At 42.8% G+C, this 18,681-nt stretch overlaps 1 protein-coding gene across 1 annotated transcript in view; it reads right to left on the reverse strand.

Annotated features, from left to right (window-relative positions):
- Positions 1-18,014, reverse strand: part of Htr3b (5-hydroxytryptamine receptor 3B) — a 29,023-nt gene extending 11,009 nt beyond the window's left edge. The window contains exons 1-4 of the mRNA XM_021173291.2: positions 17,972-18,014; positions 12,107-12,267; positions 590-634; positions 220-329 (exon numbers count right to left, since the gene is read on the reverse strand). Coding sequence (XP_021028950.1) covers positions 220-329; positions 590-634; positions 12,107-12,267; positions 17,972-18,014 — 359 coding nt within the window. The remainder of the gene's footprint in view (positions 1-219; positions 330-589; positions 635-12,106; positions 12,268-17,971) is intronic.
- Positions 18,015-18,681: the final 667 nt, after the last annotated feature.

The following is an 18,681-nucleotide window of genomic DNA, read 5'->3' on the forward strand; positions in this document are numbered from 1 at the left end:
GGGCAAACCAATACAGACTCTTTGCCATCTCTCCAGCCCCAAGATTTGTATCTTAAATGATGTCAACTCATGGCCATTTCATCCCGAATATTCCTTATAGTGATGACCCCAGTGATTGGAAAAAAGTAAAGTATAACAGCAATGACTGAAAGTAAACAGCTCTTGGCCCGAGCAGGTGAATCAACCCAGGGCCACAGAGGCGTGTCCCAGCAAACTTACAACTCATTAATGATGATATCAGGGGCCCAGAGGGCACTGAGAGGGAGAGAGATCTCTTGAATCTCATCGAACAGACTAGAGTTCCAGGACAAAAACTCATCGTTCCAAACCTGTTAGGAGTCAAACGGGAAACATCAAAAACGAGAAAGGTTAAGTCCACTGACATAACTAAGTGCTGACACAATTCATCAGCCCTTAATGTGTTAGGGGGAAGGAAATCCAGTCTATGGCTACATCCTTGCATGGATTCCAATAAACTAGGCTCTGTGCTGAGCTAGGGGACTGTACCAAAGGCAGTGTTTCCTCCTCAGAATAGTGGTCGATCCCGATCAGGAATATAGCATGCAGAGAGAGACGGAGAACCACTCACCTCGCGGTACCACACGCTTGTCTTTAATTTTTGATTCTGCACATCCTGCAGAGCAAAAAGAATTTCCCCATGCATCTGACAATTTAAGAGGGAGCAAAACCAAACCCAGCCAGCTAGTGCTGATTTTAAAAACATTACCTAGCCTGCTTGATACCCGAGGATTCTCAGTTCCTGTTTATCATGCACACTTGTGGCTTTGAATGTTGCTCTATTACACAGGACAAAATAGCACTCTAACTGCACTTAACATTTTGAGTGATTTTCTAATCTCTTTTCCTCTCTAATTAGTTACTCTGCCATTAATCAAACAAAAAAAATGGTATGTAGGTCTCAGCCAACATTGAGCTGAAAGCATGAGACCAAGCTTCTATTTCTAGTCAAGATATTATTCATAATCCTTCAGTGAGAGCTATCTGTGCTGACACACGCAGCCACTTCTGTTAGGTTACTTTGTGTTTAAATTTGTCTGCTTATGAAACAGACTGATGAACTCAATATAGGTGAAGTATACTTTCAGGACAACAGATGTGAGTTCCCATGTCTGTAATAACTCAGGGATTTTTAAAATAAAATAATATTTTCTGTGTATAGGATTTGCCTTCTTTTTTAAAGATTTATTTATTTATTTAATATAAGTACACTGTAGCTGTCTTCAGATACCCAAGAAGAGGGCATCAGATCTCATTACGAATGATTGTGAGTCACCATGTGGTTGCTGGGATTTGTACTCAGGACCTTCGGAAGAGCAGTCAGTGCTCTTAACCATTGAGCCATCTCTCCAGCCCAACTTTTGCCTTCATGTATATCTGTGTACCATGTTCATGCCTAGTGCCCAGGGAAGCCAGAAAAGGCCATTGGACTCCACAAAATTGAGATCACAGATGATGATGAGCTACTATTTGGGAGCTGGGAATAAACCCAGATCCTCTGGAAGAACAGCCAGTGCTCCTAACCATTGAGCCACCACCGCTCACCTTGGTGACTTTTTGCTTAGAGGGGCCCTGCAACAGCAGTAGCAGAACCAACAGTGAAAGCCTCTTTCCCAGCACTGTTCACGTATAACCCAGTAAGCCTTCCAAGAGTCAGATGCTCTCGGGGGTTGAAGCAGAAGAGTTATTTTACACACACAATATCTAACGAATAGTAATGATAAAAATGGATCGTAAGCCTCAATGTCGGAGGTGAGAGTAGAAAACTCTTAGACCCCGGTGACTGTGAAATAGGTGATGCTTTCTTAGATATGAGAGCAGAAGCAGCGTGCGAAAAGGGTGGGGGTTTAATCAAAATTAAAGAGTTTTGTGTGGGTCATTGGTTAAGAGTTAAGGGTCAGCAGCTCTTACAGAGGACCTGAGTTTGGTTCCCAGACTCACGTCTGGTAGCTCACAACTGCCTGTGACTACAGTTTCAAGGACTCTGATGGCTTCTTTTGGCCTACATAAACACTTACACACATAAACACTTATACCTGCAAGCACACACACACATGTATAAAAAAAATAAATGTAAAAATGCTAGAACTGGAGAGATGGTTCAACAGTTAAGAGAACTTGTTGCTCTTCCATCCGGTTCCAGCATTCTGAACTCTGAGGGCACTGCATGCATGTGGTATATGGATACACACACACACACACACACACACACACACACATGTAGGCAAACACTGATGTATACACCTCAAATAAAATTTAAAAAAATTTTAAATTTATAAAAGTAAAGTTAACAAAAATTTAATTGCATTATTGAAAAGAAAGAGAGAAGGCCTAAATAATAAAATTAGAAAAGAGAATAAGGCATTAGAGCATTGTCGTTGTTGTCGTTGTGTGGTGGGTGTGTATATGTCATGGCACATGTGTTGAAGTCAGTTCTTGCCTTCTGCTGTGAGTTCTTGGGAATGGAACAAGTGCTTCAACCAACTGAGCCATCTCCCTGGCCCCAAGACATTACAACACATACCATAGAAGCACAAAGGCTCCTGAGAGACTCTATGAACAACTGCAAAACCTAGAGCAAATGGATGACTTGTTAAACAACTTATCAAAAGCTCAGCTCAACAAAACCTAATTAAAGAGGAGCGTGTGGTCCCATCGCTTGGGAGGCAGAGGCAGGAAGACCCAGTAATCAAAGGCATCCTTGGCTATGTAAGTAGTTTAAGAGTAGCTCAAAGTATGTGAGACCCTGTCTTTACAACCTCATCAGAGACCTGGAGAGATAGCTCAATAGTTAAGAGTCCTCTTGCAGAAGATTTGAATTTGCTTCCTCTGCCTCTGTCCCCCTAGTGCTGAGATCAGGCACTCACCTCCATGCCTAGTTTATACCAGGGTGAGGAAAAGAACCCAGGACTTCATGCACGCTACAAGCATGCCTGAGCTACCTCCCAAACCCAAAGGAAACACCATTACCTTTTTAGATTAAAAGTTTCCCCTTTTAGGTCAAGAAAGTGAGTTGATGCTGAATATGCATCTCTAGGTACTATGGGAAAGAAGAAAGAGCAAGCCGACTAGGAGCCCTGTTTTCCAAAGGCTGCTTTGAACTCACTGCTTCCACAGATTTTTATGGACTTTAAATAGATACTTGAGAGAGGCAGGTTTTAAAGCGGGTGTGCAAAGTGAAAAGATTGAATTCACAAATATTTCCCCAAGGAACAGCTTGTAGAAGGACCAGTGGGGACCCCCAGCCAAGATTGGCTCAGCAGGGGTTCTGGAAGGGTTTTTTTTTTTCTTTTTCTTTCTTTCTTTCTTTTTTTTTTCCTCCCAAGTCTTCTACTGAGAACCCAAGATTAGGGGCTACCACTCACTTCTTTGGGAATTGTGTAAGCCTAGTGATTTTGGAATACACCGACCTTACTCACCCAAGTGCGGCTAGACTTGGTTATAATCCTCGAAGATTCCCTACAGGGAAATATTTTTTTATACATCCAAAATGCAGTTTATATTAAGGGGAAATAAGCTATTAACTGTGTTTTCATAAGGATAGTTTATTTTTAATGACATCTATGTCTGTGTGTCTGAGTGTCTGTTTGGATGCACAAGATTCCATTGTGTGACTGTGGAGGTCAGAGGACAATCTGAGAACTGGGTTTTCTCCTATGTAGGCTGTGAGGAAGAAGCTCCATGCCTCGGGTTTGGAGACAAACTCCTTTACCAGCTGAGGACCTCACAGGAACATGATCTTCGTTTCCACAACTGCATTAGTTACTGATTTCTCTGTCACTGTCATAGCACCCTATTGACATCTAGCCAATGGCTGGGAAGAGGGTCTCTCTTTTCTGCTGCCATGTGATCCAGCTGACTCTGAGTACCAGGCATCTCGACACTGGCCCTCTTGCCTATTGCTTTGCTGTTTTACATCTAGAAAGGAGGTTCTCACATTTTTTTTTCTGGTCCTAGAATCTTATGGGGGTGGCTAGGAAGATCCATCACTTGGTCCTAAAGAACACAATGTCAAAAAGTAGTTTGAAGCTAAAACCAACAATCTTTTTTCTTTTTTTCTTTCTTTCTTTCTTTTTTTTTTTTTTCAAAGAAACAAGCTTCCCAATGCCAGCTGGTGAACGTAATTGGTTCTCTGGTGGCATTATTCACAGCTCTTCCCTCTGTGTGCCTCTCTTTTTTCTTTAGATACCTTCCATCTTGCTTGTTAAAGGCAAAGGATATTTCCGAGAATTGGAATTCATTAGTCTTCCTAACAGAGGGAGTCTATTTAGATCTAAATTGGTGGTTAGCAAATATACAGATAATTCCCTCACATTCTTATTTATCTTTCCTAGTTCCGGAGACTATGGAAACAGATGCCTCAACGTCTGGCTGGGAGGCTCCAGTCAATGGACTGGAATACAAAGGTATCCGGGATTCGGAATTGACAAAACTCAATAGAAACAAATTGGAACTCTTCACTGTTGAGTAGATTATCTCTATAATCAGATTTCCCTAAGGTACTCATAATACTCAGAAATTCGAAGACAAGACTGTAGGCTTTTCCATAAACAAAACAGGAGGCAAAACATGAGAAGGGAGGAAAGGAGCCATGGTGGGAGCTGGGCTGCGAGTTCTTCATTCAGACACAAAGTTGCCAGCAGTACAGCTGCTGGCAGAGGCATCCGACAAGTTCGCTGCTCACAAAGGGAGTATGCTAGTCTGGACAGAATCTGTGAGTGATTTTTATCAGATCCTTCAGAACTGTTTGCTGTGTGGCTGCAACTACCGTCATCAAAACTAGCTGCAACTAGCTCATCAAAATATAATAGTGACATTTATAAAGTGTCTCTGGAGTGACCTAATCATCATTAGAGATAATCTTAGAATTAGTGTTTTTTAATTCACTAGCTATTTTACACTACTGATCTAGCATCTTAGAAGTAAAATATATTACAATGCATGTGCTAGGAAATAATAAAAGCAACAAAGTCTTTCCATCAGAAACCTTATGACAACCTGGGCAGTGGTGGCTCACACCTTTAATCCCAACACTTCGGAGGCAGAGGCAGCTGCTGGATCTCTGAGTTCCAGGCCAGCCTAGTCTACAGAGCAAGTTCCTGAACAGCCAAAGCCCCAAATATATATATATATATATACATACATATATATATACACATATACCTATATATACACGTGTGTATATATATATGTGTATGTATATATATACATATATATGGAATGAGTTAGAGAATGTGACTTTTTGTTGCAGTTGTTTCTTGAAACAAGAGTCTCATGTACCCAAGGCTGCCCTCAAACTTGCTATAGATAAGATGGCATTAAATTCTTTATCTTCTAGTTTCTATAAAGAGCTGGCATTACAAGAGTGCCTGACTACACATGGCAAAAATAGAAAATTTGCCAAGTGACAATGAAAACTACAGATTCAGGTCAGGTGTCAGGGCATGTATCTGTAATCCCAGCTCTTGGGAGGTAGAGGCAAGAGCATCAAGAGTTCAAGGTCAGCCTTGGCTACACTGAATTTGGAAGATAGTCTGTGCTGAGACCCTGTCTCAAAACAAGCAAACAAAACAACAACAAAACAAACAAACAAACAAAACATAGATTTAGGTGGATTGAAATGAGAAAGACATCATTGCTACCTTGGAGAGCTGAAAGAATTTTCTTCTCAAAGCTGAGATTTGAAAGATTAAAAATGAAATGGAATGAAAAGCAAGGCCCAGGTTCCTCAAAATACTGAGAAATACAAGACAAGGTAAGGCTGTCCAAAGGATCAAAGTAGAAGTATAAGAACTTTCCAGATATCTAAAAGAAAAGTTGCTATATCCAAGTGAGATGTAGTGACTCATGATATAACCCCAGTACTCAAAGGGGTGGGTGGTAGCCAGACAGACAGCTCAGTTAGTAAGGTGTCTTACCTCATTGTCATATAGTGTTTGTCACCTTGACACAAATTGGAACATGAGAAATCACAGCTGTGGAAAGGCCTCTATCAGATCGGTCTGTGGGCATGTCTGAGATGTGTTTTCTTAATTGAGAATTGAAGAAAGAGGGCCCAGCCAACTGTGGGTGGTACCATCCCTGGGCAGGTGGGCCTGGGCTGTATAAGAAAGAGAACTGAGCAGGGCGTGGTGGTCTTTAATCTCAGTACTGGGAGGCAGAACCTGGTCTATATAGTGACTTCCAGGACAGCTAGGGCTGTGTAGAAAGACACTGTCAAAAAAAAGAAAGAAAGAAAAATAGGAAGAAAAAGGAGGAGAGAGGGAAGAAGAAATTAAGGAAAGGAGGGGAAAAGGAAGAAAGGGAAGAAAGAAAAAAAAGGAAAGTAAAGAAAAGATAATTGAGCAAGCCTGGGGAAGCTATCCAGGAAACTTCAGTTCCTGCCTCCAGGTTCCTGCCTTGAGTTCCCTTGATGTTGGACTATAACCTGTAAGCCAGGCAAACTCTTTCCTCCACAAGCTGTCTTTGGTCAACGTTTTATCACAAAACCAAAAAGTAAACTAGGACATTTATGAACATAAAGACCCAATTTCAATCCCCAAAACCCATGTTAAAAGAAAACCGAAGCCGGGCGGTGGTGGCACACGCCTTTAATCCCAGCACTTGGGAGGCAGAGGCAGGTGGATTTCTGAGTTCGGGGCCAGCCTGGTCTACAAAGTGAGGTCCAGGACAGCCAGGGCTACACAGAAAAACCCTGTCTCGAAAAGACAAAAAAAGAAAGAAAGAAAGAAAGAAAGAAAGAAAGAAAGAAAGAAAGAAAGAAGGAAGGAAGGAAGGAAGGAGAGAGAGAGAGAGAGAGAGAGAGAGAGAGAGAGAAAAGAAAGAAAGAAAGAAAGAAAGAAAGAAAGAAAGAAAGAAAGAAAGAAAGAAAGAAAGAAAACTGCCTTTAATCCCAGCACTTGGGAGGCAGAGGCAGGCAGATTTCTGAGTTCGAGGCCAGCCTGGTCTACAAAGTGAGTTCCAGGACAGCCAGGGCTATACAGAGAAACCCTATCTCAAAAAACAAAAAACAAAAAACAAAACAAAACAAAAACAAAAGGGAAGAAAAAGAAAAAGAAAAAAAAAAAAGAAAACCATACTGGAATCAGCGGCTCACACTTCAATTCGGGAGCTAAGGGGACAGAGATGGGTGGATTCCTGGGGTTCACTGGAGAGCCAGCCTAGCCTACTTGATGAGTTCCAGATTAGTGAGAGACTGTGTTTTAAAAGAAAACAAATAAAGAGGATGACATGTGATGATGGTAGCTAAGGGGCTTAGCAAGTAAAGATATTTACCACAAAGTCTGACAGCCTGAGATCGATCCCTGGGACCTATGTAATAACAGCAGAAAACTAATTCTCACTTGCTCATTGTGGCTCGAGTAAACACACACACACACACATGCACGCACACACACACATACTTATGCACATATACACACACAGAGTGAATAAATAAAAATATAACTTTTAAAAACAGGAATGGCGGTGAGGTTGCCCTCTGGCTTCTGCATGCACCCACAGAACCCCTACAAAGATTCTCATACATGAACATGCTTGAACATATACACATGCAAAAGAAAATTTACTCTACTTAATTATGAGATATTCTAACTTAATCTAGTAACAAATAAGACTACTACTTTATAACATGGTGGGGGGGCGGCATATCTTCAGAAAACTAATAGTGTTCCCTTACCTACAATAAATGATTCTACTAAATGATTTTACTAAATGATATGATTTTAATTTCTTTTACCAAGGCAGGAAGAGTTAGATTATAGAAGTTCAATTTGATATGCTTGTTCCAAAGGAAAATTATTAATATAAAGACTTTATATCCTTTTAAAGATGTATGTATCTATTTTATATGTGAGTACACTGTCACTGTCTTCAGACACACCAGAAGAGGGCATCAGTTTCCATTACAGATGGTTGTGAGGCACCATGTGGTTGCTGAGAATTGAACTCAGGACCTCTGGAAGAGCAGTCAGCGCTCTTAACTGCTGAGCCATCTCTCCAACCTTCTATCTTTTCCGAAAGGCGGAGCTGAGCAACTCTATCTTAATCTTATGAAATCAAAAGGGGAAGAAGGTTAAGGAAACAGCTAAGAGCATCCTAAACCCTTCTCCGGCCTCATTAGCCCCCTGCTCTGGGGTTCTGCATGACAGCTCTTACTGTGTGCCATTTATTTGCTTGTTTGTTGTTTGTTTGTTAAAACAGAATTTCTTTCTGTCTCTCAGGTTGACTTAACACTCACAGCAATCCTCCTGCCTCAGCCTCCCAAGTGCTGAGGTCACAGGTGTACACCACCATGGCTGTCACAGTAAGTGATTCAGATCATGCTTATCACTGGACTCTGGGAGGCCGGATGGTCACAATAATCCACCGATAACCACAGGGAAAGGAATTCTAGCCAGGTGACGCATCAGCCTCGAGAAATTAAGTCTCCAAAACTCTAGTTCAATAACCAATTAAAAAGAGACTTTAAAAAAGTGGGACCTTAAAGGAGTTATCTATTAGCTGTGTGAGTGATACTACACCTTTTGTGTAGGAATAGCTCCTGGCATTAAATTAAACAATACTATCTAAGATCATACTTTTATGAGCTTATGGGAAAATCAAACTGAGAAGAGTGAAATTTAATGGCTGGAAGAATGGCTCAGTGGTTAGGCCTGCTCTCCCAGAAGACCTGGATTTGATTTCCAGCACCCACAAGTGTCTTTAACTTCAGTTCCAGAAGATCTGATGCCCTATTCTGGCCTCCATGGGTAATAGACATGTTGGTGATACACACACAAAGGCAAACCATTCATATACATAAAATAAAAAATAAATGAATCAAAAAACTAAAAAATGAAAGAAGAAAGTGAAATTTGTTGTTAAAAGGAGGAATTTGGGAGTACCATTGAGTGAGTGGTTGAATCTTGCATATCTTAGTCTGGTGCTAAACTCACCATGCAAGACTGGACCTGAACTCCTGATGTTCTTGTTTCTGGTTCCAGGTGAGGGGAATTCTGCATGGATCATCATGCCTATAATCAATCCTACAACTCAGGAGGCTGATACAGGAGGATGGCCACCAGTTCCAGGCTCATCTGGGCTGGATAATGAACTCCATGCAGGCCTGGGCTACATAGCAAAATGCTGATCTCAAAAGAAAAAAAAAAGGAGATTCTGCATATTATCACTAAGATCTAAATAGAAAAGAAAAATGGGTAGGAATACAGCTCAGAGTCCCAGCACTGCATAAAACCAGTTGTGGTGGCACATGCCTGTAATCCCAGCACTTGGAAGGTAGAGGCAGAAGAATTCATGAGTTGAAGGACAGCCTTGGCTACATGGAAAATTCAAAGCTAGGCTGAGCTACATGAGGCCCTATCACAAATAACTAAAACAAAATATTAAAAATGCTTAAAATATCTTATTCCTTTGAATATTTATTAAAAATGTGTGTTACCCGAGATAGGGGAGGGCATAAGGCACAGAAGAATAAAAACAACGCTCTAGAAACCAACAGGGCATAATGTTGGTTAATGCACAAGATAACGTTAATTAAAATGGGTTTTTAAACCAGTAAGAAAGAGCCGAGCGTGGTGGCGCACGCCTTTAATCCCAGCACTCGGGAGGCAGAGGCAGGCGGATTTCTGAGTTCGAGGCCAGCCTGGTCTACAAAGTGAGTTCCAGGACAGCCAGGGCTATACAGAGAAACCCTGTCTCGAAAAACCAAAAAAAAAAAAAAAAAAAAAAAAAAAAAAAAAAACAAACCAGTAAGAAAAATCAAGAGCAATGACCTAGAATACTACTGAGCAACAGAAGGGAACGGACTGTCAGTATGCACAGCAGGGGAGCCTCAGAGAAGTGATGTGGAGGGGTAGCTCATCCACTGTCTCTTTGTAGTGGACTAAATAAACTTGGGAGGGAGAAGGAAGGGAGGTACGGAGGGAGGGAGTACGGAGGCGGGGAGAGAGAGAGAGAGAGGCAGACAGACAGACAGACAGACCTAGCCTCATTAAAAAAATGAAATGAACTTTCTGTGGTGATTTATGTCTGTAATCTCAATACCTGGGAAGCTGAGGCAGGAGGATTTGCTAAGAACTCAAGCTCCACTTGGGCCACATACTGAGAACCTGTTGCAAGACAAAACAGAAACAAACAAATAAAAAGTATCAAAGGTCAAAGGTCATGTGTATGTGGGTCCATGTTTAGAATGTTCTTGGAGAAGCATAAAGCTTGAGAGCGGGGTTGAGGATGCAGCTCAATAGGCAATACACTTGTTACAGAAGAGTGAGGATGTGACTAGGGATCCTAGACCCCACGGAAAGCCAGACACATTCATTAGCAAGCACTGTAATCACAGCTTGCCTATGGTGAGATGGAGCCAGGGAGGAGGATCCCCAAAAGCCCAAGGAAGGACCAGGCATCTGCAGAGATGAACTACAGAGAGACCCTGTCTCGAACTCGGTGGAAGGAAAGAACCAACACCCATGTATACATGTGCTGTGGCATGCATGTGTCTACACACACATACAGTTTGTGGTCAGCTCGGTGGGCGACATAGGTGGGGAAAAAAGACGGGGATACCAAGAACGGGGCTGGTGGCACGCTGGTGCAGCTCTGCGATGGCGGTGGTACCCAAAGAGTCCCACTAAGGTTTGCATATTGGACGTCCTCCAAAGGACAGTGCAGGTGCTTGCAAGTTTTTATGCCAACTTGACACAAGCTAGAGTCATCTGTGAAGAAGGATCTTAATTAAGAGAACATGCCTGTCTAGTATTGGCCTGTAGGCAAATCTGTAGGGTGTTTTGATTGATGACTGATGAGAGGAGGGTCCAGCCCACTGAAGGGTGGAGCCACCCCTAGACAGGTGATCCTGTGCTCTATAAGAAAACAGGCTGAGGGAGCCATTAGAAGCAAGCCAATGAGCAGCATCCCTCCATGGCTTCTGCATCAGCTCCTGCCTTCAGGTTCCTGCCCTGCTTGAATCCTTGCCCTTGTTTCCTTCAGTGCTGGGGTATGACCTGGAAGTTGTAAGATTTAGAAACAAAACAAATCCTCTTTCCTCTCCAAGTTGCTTTTGGTCATAGTGTTTTATCACAGCAATAGAAACCCCCAGCTAAGGAAATATGTTAAAGGATTGGTCATCAGTGGCATGCAATTAGAATGTCATTACACCTTTAAAAGGTGGAGCCTGGTAAGAGACCTCTTCCTCACTAGGATATGACATTGAAAGGGACCTCTCCTGCTCTTCCCCATGTGAAGTGATTTGCTTTGCGCCATGTATGCTCCTGTGTGGGGTATGTGCTGCTGACGACTCCAGAGCAATGAAACCCCTTAGCCAAGGAATGGTGCATCCAAAAACATGAGCCAAAAATAAACCTTTTTCTTTATAAATTTTTTGTTTGTCTTGCTTTGTTTTTGAGATAAGGTCTCCAATGAGTCCTTCTTCCTGTCCTCAGCAAACAGTCTAGAAAAGCCCTTTATAAATTCACAGCAACCAGGGCTGGAGAGATGACTCAGTGGTTAAGAGCACTGACTGCTCTTCCAGAGGTTCTGAGTTCAATTCCTAGCAACCACATGGTAGCTCACAACCATCCGTAATGAGATCTGATGCCCTCTTCTGGTGTGTCTGAAGAGAGCAATGATGTACTTATATACATAAAATAAATAAATAAATCTTAAAAAGAATTCATGGCAAACAAAATTCTGTTTGTTTGTTTCCATTTTTTCAAATTTCAGACAGTAAAATAGAGGATCGAGTAAGCATGCCCTCTCTTACTGGGCAGGTGCTCACAGATGCAACCCCAGACCTGGCAGTCAATTTTTATATACCATTATCGATAACAATGGAAAAGATAAGTAAATCAATTTTATCTTTAAGAATGTTGATTCCATCTAGTCCCAGAAGTTCAATCAGTCTCAGGAATAGAACACTGTCCAGACTTCTGCATAAAGCATGCAAGGCAGCAAGAAGTTGGCTGTGGAGATATGTAACCTGTGATCCTAAATTTGGCGCCAGCCTGAGCTACATGAAACCCATCTCGATCAATCAATTATTCAATCAGCCAATCAATCAGGACAAGAACAAGCAAGGGCAGATCATCCTTACCACATCCAATACAGCATGGACGCAAAGGTCCAGGTAGACAGTGGTGGCCTCAGCCCAGTTGTAAACTGGTCTGACCTCCTTGTGGTACTGTTGTAAGAGCTGCCTGGTGAGACGGTGCAGAGAGGAATTCCCAGGCTGAGGTGTCGCTGTACCTAGGATACCTAGAAAAAGACAACTATTGTTGTGAAGATGAAGATAATCTTTAGGGGGTTATAGACTGTAGAGCCACAGGTCTGGGACATAGCGACTCTCTGTGCAATAGTCAGCTGACTTTTGTCTGTGTAAATTCAGTCAGCTGGTGGGCTCTCCAGCAGACACTAAAAGTGAGCCGATGGCCCAAGTGCCCTGTGACGGCTAATCTCAGTTGTTAGTTTGCAACTCAGCTGAGGAATTGCCTCTACCAGACTGGCTTGTGAACACGTTCTGTGGGGGATTGTCTTGACTATTAATTGACCCCAGAGGATGCAGCCCACTGTGGGCTGTATCATCCATCTGTGGGCAGATGGGCCCCTGCCATTTAAGAGCACAATGGATCCAGAGCCTGGGAGTGAGCCAGTAAGCATCGTTCCTCCGTGGTATCTGCTTCAGTTTATGCTGCTAGGGTCTTGCCTTAAGTTCTTGCCTTGCCCTTTCTTAATAATGGACTATAACCTGTAAGATGAGCAAGCTGCTTTTGGTTAGTGTGTAGAGACCAGATCTTTTGGATTCAGATTCCATCTTCGAGAGCCTGACCTAAGGATGAGTTAACTAACAAACTGACACCTAGGACCAGTTTAAAGGTTATTCCCCAACAAATCTACACCTCTAGGTTACAAGCCTGCCCCTGACACTTCACTTCCTAACAACCACCAGTCAGGAGGAGAACAGAAGTTAAGTTTATGGTTTGGCTCCCAGCACCAGCCAATTATGTTAAATGTCATAATGGCCCCCCAATCAGATGTGTACCAGGCTAGATACCCCCTTCTCGTCTCTATAAATGCTTGCCTGAAACTGGCCTAGGGGTTCCCTCCCATTCTCCTGAGTCAGAGACAGCTGGGTAGCCCAAGCTCAAGCTTGAATAAAGAGACCCCAATGTGATTGCATTGGGATCGGCTCCTTGGTGGTCTTTTTGGGATTCACAAGCACTTCCTGGCACAACAGTATGTTTATCATAGCAACAGGAAAATAGACTCGGGCACACCCTCAAAAGAGATTGCACTGCAAAAATACATAAATTAAGTTAATCTTCAGCAATGCAAACTGTCCCTACAGTTCCGTGTCACAGTGACCATTCAGAGACAGAATTCTGTCTCTACTCTGTTGGCATGATGAAAAAATTCACCCATACCCTTAGCTCAAACTTAACCCTGAAGTTGGTTTGTGTGTTTGCGTGTGGGCAGGTGCATGTGGAGGACATAGGGTTGTCCGGACCTATCTGTCTTTGACTTGCTCCCTCAAAATAAGATCTCTCACTGAACATGGAGATAGACTAGCAACCAGCAAGCCCATGTGATGCTCATGTCTTTGTCCCCTATGGTGTGGGAGTTATAGGAGCATGCACAGCCATGCATGGCTTTTTTCATGGATGCTGGGGATTCGAACTCAGATCCCCTTGCTTTCAAAACAGAGCACTCTTACCTACTGTTTTGTTTTTGTTTTTGTTTTTGTTTTCTTTTGATTTCCCATGTGTAATGGACAATCCATTGATCCCAAAGATCTGCATGAATTTCTACATAAAGGAATTAATGAGAGTTCAATTCATGCTTTTTTTGTTTGTTTGTTTCCATTGAAAAATCTATTTTCTCACACCATCTGTCTTTGAATAAAATGCGCTTGTCAGAAAATGAGATCTTTGCTTTGGGAAAATTCTCCCTGGCTTCAGGAGACAATCATTTCCTCTGGTCCAGGGATCTTGATTTGTTAGAGGAGTCATGATTGGTGTGGAGGCAGGGGAGAGCAAGCAAGAGGAACAAGCAAAGGGGATTGGAAGTGACAGATTTGTGAGGGCTCTCTCTGAATTGCAAAAAGATATTTTGTTCACAGGCTTTGCCTGCCAACCCTTGGGGGATTTGAAGCTTCGATAAGTCATTGGACTGAAGCAAATTGCACACCTCCTGACACGGTGCTGGATGAAAGCTATCTGCTGTGTCCTGCGTGTGGATTGCCCTGTTTTGATGAGCTCCTGACGGTCTGAGGGATCCAGTAGGAAACTGGATGAGATCGCTTCTCCCCGTGCAACAATCCCATTTGGAGTCATCTCTTTATGAATACAGTCACCTGACACCACAAGCAGCAATTTCAATGATTTATCAATGTCTAGGAGGGTGGGATTGGGGCGAGAGGGGGAGACATGAGAAAAAACCCACTAAAGGCTGCGATGCTGGAGTTGCGGTCAGAGGCTGGAGGCAGGCAGTAGAAGATCTGCTTTCATTACCATCAGAATTGTGAACTTAATGAGCGTTTTAACTCCCTGACTGTTCACCCACGTAGAAGCCTAGGATGGAGAGATGGAGGCAGCTATTCAGGCATGCAGGACGAAGGTGGGCGGCTTGTATGGGACGTCGGGTTTTTTTTTTTTTAAGGTTTTTGTGAATTGTTATTGTCAAAACGCGCTGTGTGATTCTCTACCTGAGAACATTTCTCACTGTTGTACCCAGGGAGGGGAAGCTGAGAACATCAAACCAGGCTGATCTCCCTATGAAGTTTGCTTTGGGCAGTAGCTTTTTTTAGCCTCTCTTGGGAGCTCCGAATTCAGGTCTCAGTTGGAGAAATCCTGAACTGGGCACGATTCAACACAGGAAATGGAGGTAGAATTGAACTCTAATGCTGAAGGATAAAGGTGTGTTACCTTGTAGCCTCTCCTCATAAGAACCCCAGTCTATCTCTGCTTTCTTACCTAGGAAATAGTCCGTAAGTCTCCTGAGGATAGAGCCACTATGCTTTCTAGAATGTGTCAAAAGTGTTAGGTAAAAAAGAGAAAGTTCTGGAAGCTAGGACTAGGAACAAAAGAGAAAAACCAAAAGCAAACGGGAGTAAGCTTACATGGCTGTATAGAGGACAGCGTTCTGGCAAATGCTGGCAGGAAATAATAAATCGCACTTCTACTATGAATGCAAATTTGTGTGAGGAGAAAGATCAATTACAGGAGAGAGATTAAGGATTTAAGTGACCATTAATTAGCAGCAAATGATGCCCCCTTGAAAGCTAATGTGACATTCACACAAGCGCTAAATGACTCAAAGTTCAGGGCCGTTTCCACAGACACTGATGGAAGCTATTGTCGGGCTCGGGAGAGACTCCCAGTCATCCCTGCCTCCTCAGATGCGATAACCGGCTCCCATTAGTCACGTGGATTGTTTCTGTAGAGTAGAATGTGTTAGGGACTGAGCTACAAAGTATTTGGAGAGGAAGAGATTTGAAAGGACAATAGGAATACAAAGGCAGGCATGGTGGCACATGCCTGAAATCTCAGCCCTTCAGAGATTAAGGCAAGGAATCACAAATCCAAGGCTAGCCTGGGCTACATACTTAGTTATGTGCCAGCCCAGACTAAACACTGAGTCCCTATCAACAACAACACAATTCTTACTTTTTCACTTTTTTTTAAAGATTTATTTATTTATTATATGTAAGTACACTGTAGCTGTCTTCAGACACTCCAGAAGACAGAGTCAGATCTCGTTACAGATGGTTGTGAGCCACCATGTGGTTGCTGGGATTTGAACTCCGGACCTTCGGAAGAGCAGTCAGGTGCTCTTACCCACTGAGCCATCTCACCAGCCCCACTTGTTTTTTGTTTTTATTTGTTTGTATTGGTTTGTGTGTGTGTGTGTGTGTGTGTGTGTGTGTGTGAGAGAGAGAGAGAGAGAGAGAGAGAGAGAGAGAGAGAGAGAGAGAGAGGGCATAATTACTAAAGATTCAGTGACAGTACAGCTGCCCAGGGCCGTAGCTACAAATGAAGAGGCTGGGGCCAAAGCACAGCTGGTCTGCATTCAGAGAACATCCTCTTAGGCATGACACTATCGTGACCTGGCTGTCTACAAATATTAGGACCAGCACTGAGTAAGCCACTGGAAAGAAAACCTATACGCTGTGCACAGCCTGTTACTGAGCAGAAACAGAGAGTGGTCTTTTTGGAGTCTGTGCATCTGGTTGATAATGCCTTACATTTGTGTTGCATGTTACACTTCTATTATCTGATCTTCGTGAATACTCTGAATGGAGTTAAAGATCTGGGGACGAGGATTGTGGGGTGGAGTACGTGCCTAACATGCATGAAGGCCTGAGTTCCACCTTTAGAACCACACAAACAGGGCGAGGTGGTATATACCTATAATCTAGAATCTGAGAGATGGAAGCAGGAGGATCAGATTTCAACATTCAGCTACCCAGTTAAGTTTGAGGCTAGCCTGGACTACATAAGGCCCTGAAAAACTGCCTAAAGAATGAATTGACTTGTGTGGGTCTTGTGGCTAGTGAGCAGTGCAGCTGGAGGTGGACTAGCCTCATCCCTAGCGTACTCTCAGCACAGAGGAAAACTTTGTTCTCACAATTACAGGTCAACTCTACAGTGCTCAGTAAAGTGCCAGATTCTTGGTCACAAATGTCCTCCGTGTAATTCCTGAGGAGGCCCCAGCCATTAGACCCCGTTAAAACATTGTTCTTGCCCCAGTGAGAACCAAAATCCAACCAGAGTACAAAACATCAGAGGGAAAAGCTGGTAAGAAGAATTTCCCCAGTCTTCTTGACTTCATTTTTCTATTTTATCTTAGCTTCATGTTGATAGTTATTTTCTGCAAAGGAATCCATTTGGCATTAATGAAACTTCCTCTCTTTTACTCTTATAATTAAGACAAGCTTTTATCCTTGAAGTTAAATGTCCAGGAATTTTTGTGGCTATTTTCTTCTCTACCAAATTGGGGGGGGGGGTCATCTCCAGTGTTTTCTTTCTTTCTTTGTAAACGTCCAGCTCTCTAGCTAACAAATTCCTTTGTCTTTTTAACTGATTCATCCTACTTTCGGGTTCATTTTAAACTTCGAGAATTCAGACCCAAGCTCTAGGAGAACCCTCAAAGAGGTAGGGTATAAGGATAAGATACACAAAACTAGCGTGCTAGAAACCACCAACAGAAACCATTTTTCTCTGTCTCTTTAAGTACAGTTGGGATGAAAGAAAGGATACATTACCAGATTAGAGAATGGGTTTTAAGACAAAGAGTGACACATACCCAGGTGTGGGTATGGACAACCCATAGATCCTTGATTTATCCACATTTAAAAAAAAAAATCAACTGCATCCTAACTAAAACAGTCCAAGTCAGTAGAGTTAATACCACCATGGATGTATCGTTCCATACATTAAAACACACATAATATCTAAAGTATTTTAATAGAAATCACGTACTTAAAACTTACATGCTTTAGCAATATACTGGCCACTTCTTTGCAGTTTCTGCAAAGCTGGATTCAAACACTGTGATATCAAAATGATACGCAGCTGAGACAAATCCATGGGACTCTTTCTCTGCTCTGCTAAAGTTTTATAAAGAAGCCAAAGCTATCTGGGATCCTAAGAACACATTATCTATACATATCTGAAAGAGATTGCCCCGAGTTCAATGTAAATCACTGGAGTGAGCTGGATTTCTTCAAAAGAGAAAAATTTCCCATCAAAGGTAAGTTTTGGAGTGACTTTTCATCTGTGTAAACGGAGGTGGCAATGGGCGTGTCAGAGACACATCGCTGGTCTCTGCAAAGCTCCATAGGACTAGCATTTAACAGATCATGAATCCAAAGGAAGAGATCTGAGGTGTTCCCAGCACAGTGTGGACACCACACTCTGAGAGCCAAGACACAGTGTCCGACAGAATCAGTCACAGGACTTACCTACTACAGCCACCAGGAGGCAGGACCACAGAAGAATCACCATACTTGCCTATTCTGGGGCAGGTACCAGAGAAGAGCGATGGCTGCCGGCTGGTGGGCGGTCAGGCTGGCGAGCCAGGGGACACTGCTCGACCTTGCACCTCTCAGCACCCCTCCACCCTCTTCTCCTGTTTGCTCATGTGTGGTAACCTTGGTGCTGCAATTTTGTAAACATCCGACTGGACAAGACACATGAGACCACATAGAGGTTTGGAGATTAATGCCTTCATGAACCCCACGAGCTTCTCCACTTGGATCTGCCCTAGGACGATGGCCAAGACGCCATCTCCCTTACAGGAGCCAGCTAAGTGAATAATGCAATTTAAGAGGGGGCCCCCGAGGAGAGGAAATTCCAAGCTAATATGATTTCCTTTACAGCCTTTACCTAAGGCAATGTTCTTGCTGGCATCCAGGACCCTAATTTCATTAATAATTGAGATCCAGATAGCTGCCTTAAATCAGATGTAGGGAGGAACATCTTCAGTCTCTGGGAACAGTCACTGGGCTCTTGAGTTACAAGCAGCTAATGGGAACCTGGTATTGTCTAATGAACATCAACTACAAACAATACAGCAGAAAGAGTGCTTTTGTTTCTGCTAGGCCCCTTTAATTAAGAGAAACATTGATTTTTGATAAATAGAAATGCTTTTTAAATTTTCACTGAGCACAGT

The sequence above is a fragment of the Mus caroli genome, unplaced genomic scaffold (assembly GCF_978045245.1).
Source record: "Mus caroli unplaced genomic scaffold, Mus_caroli_1 scaffold_11, whole genome shotgun sequence".
NCBI classification, from domain to species: domain Eukaryota; kingdom Metazoa; phylum Chordata; class Mammalia; order Rodentia; family Muridae; genus Mus; species Mus caroli.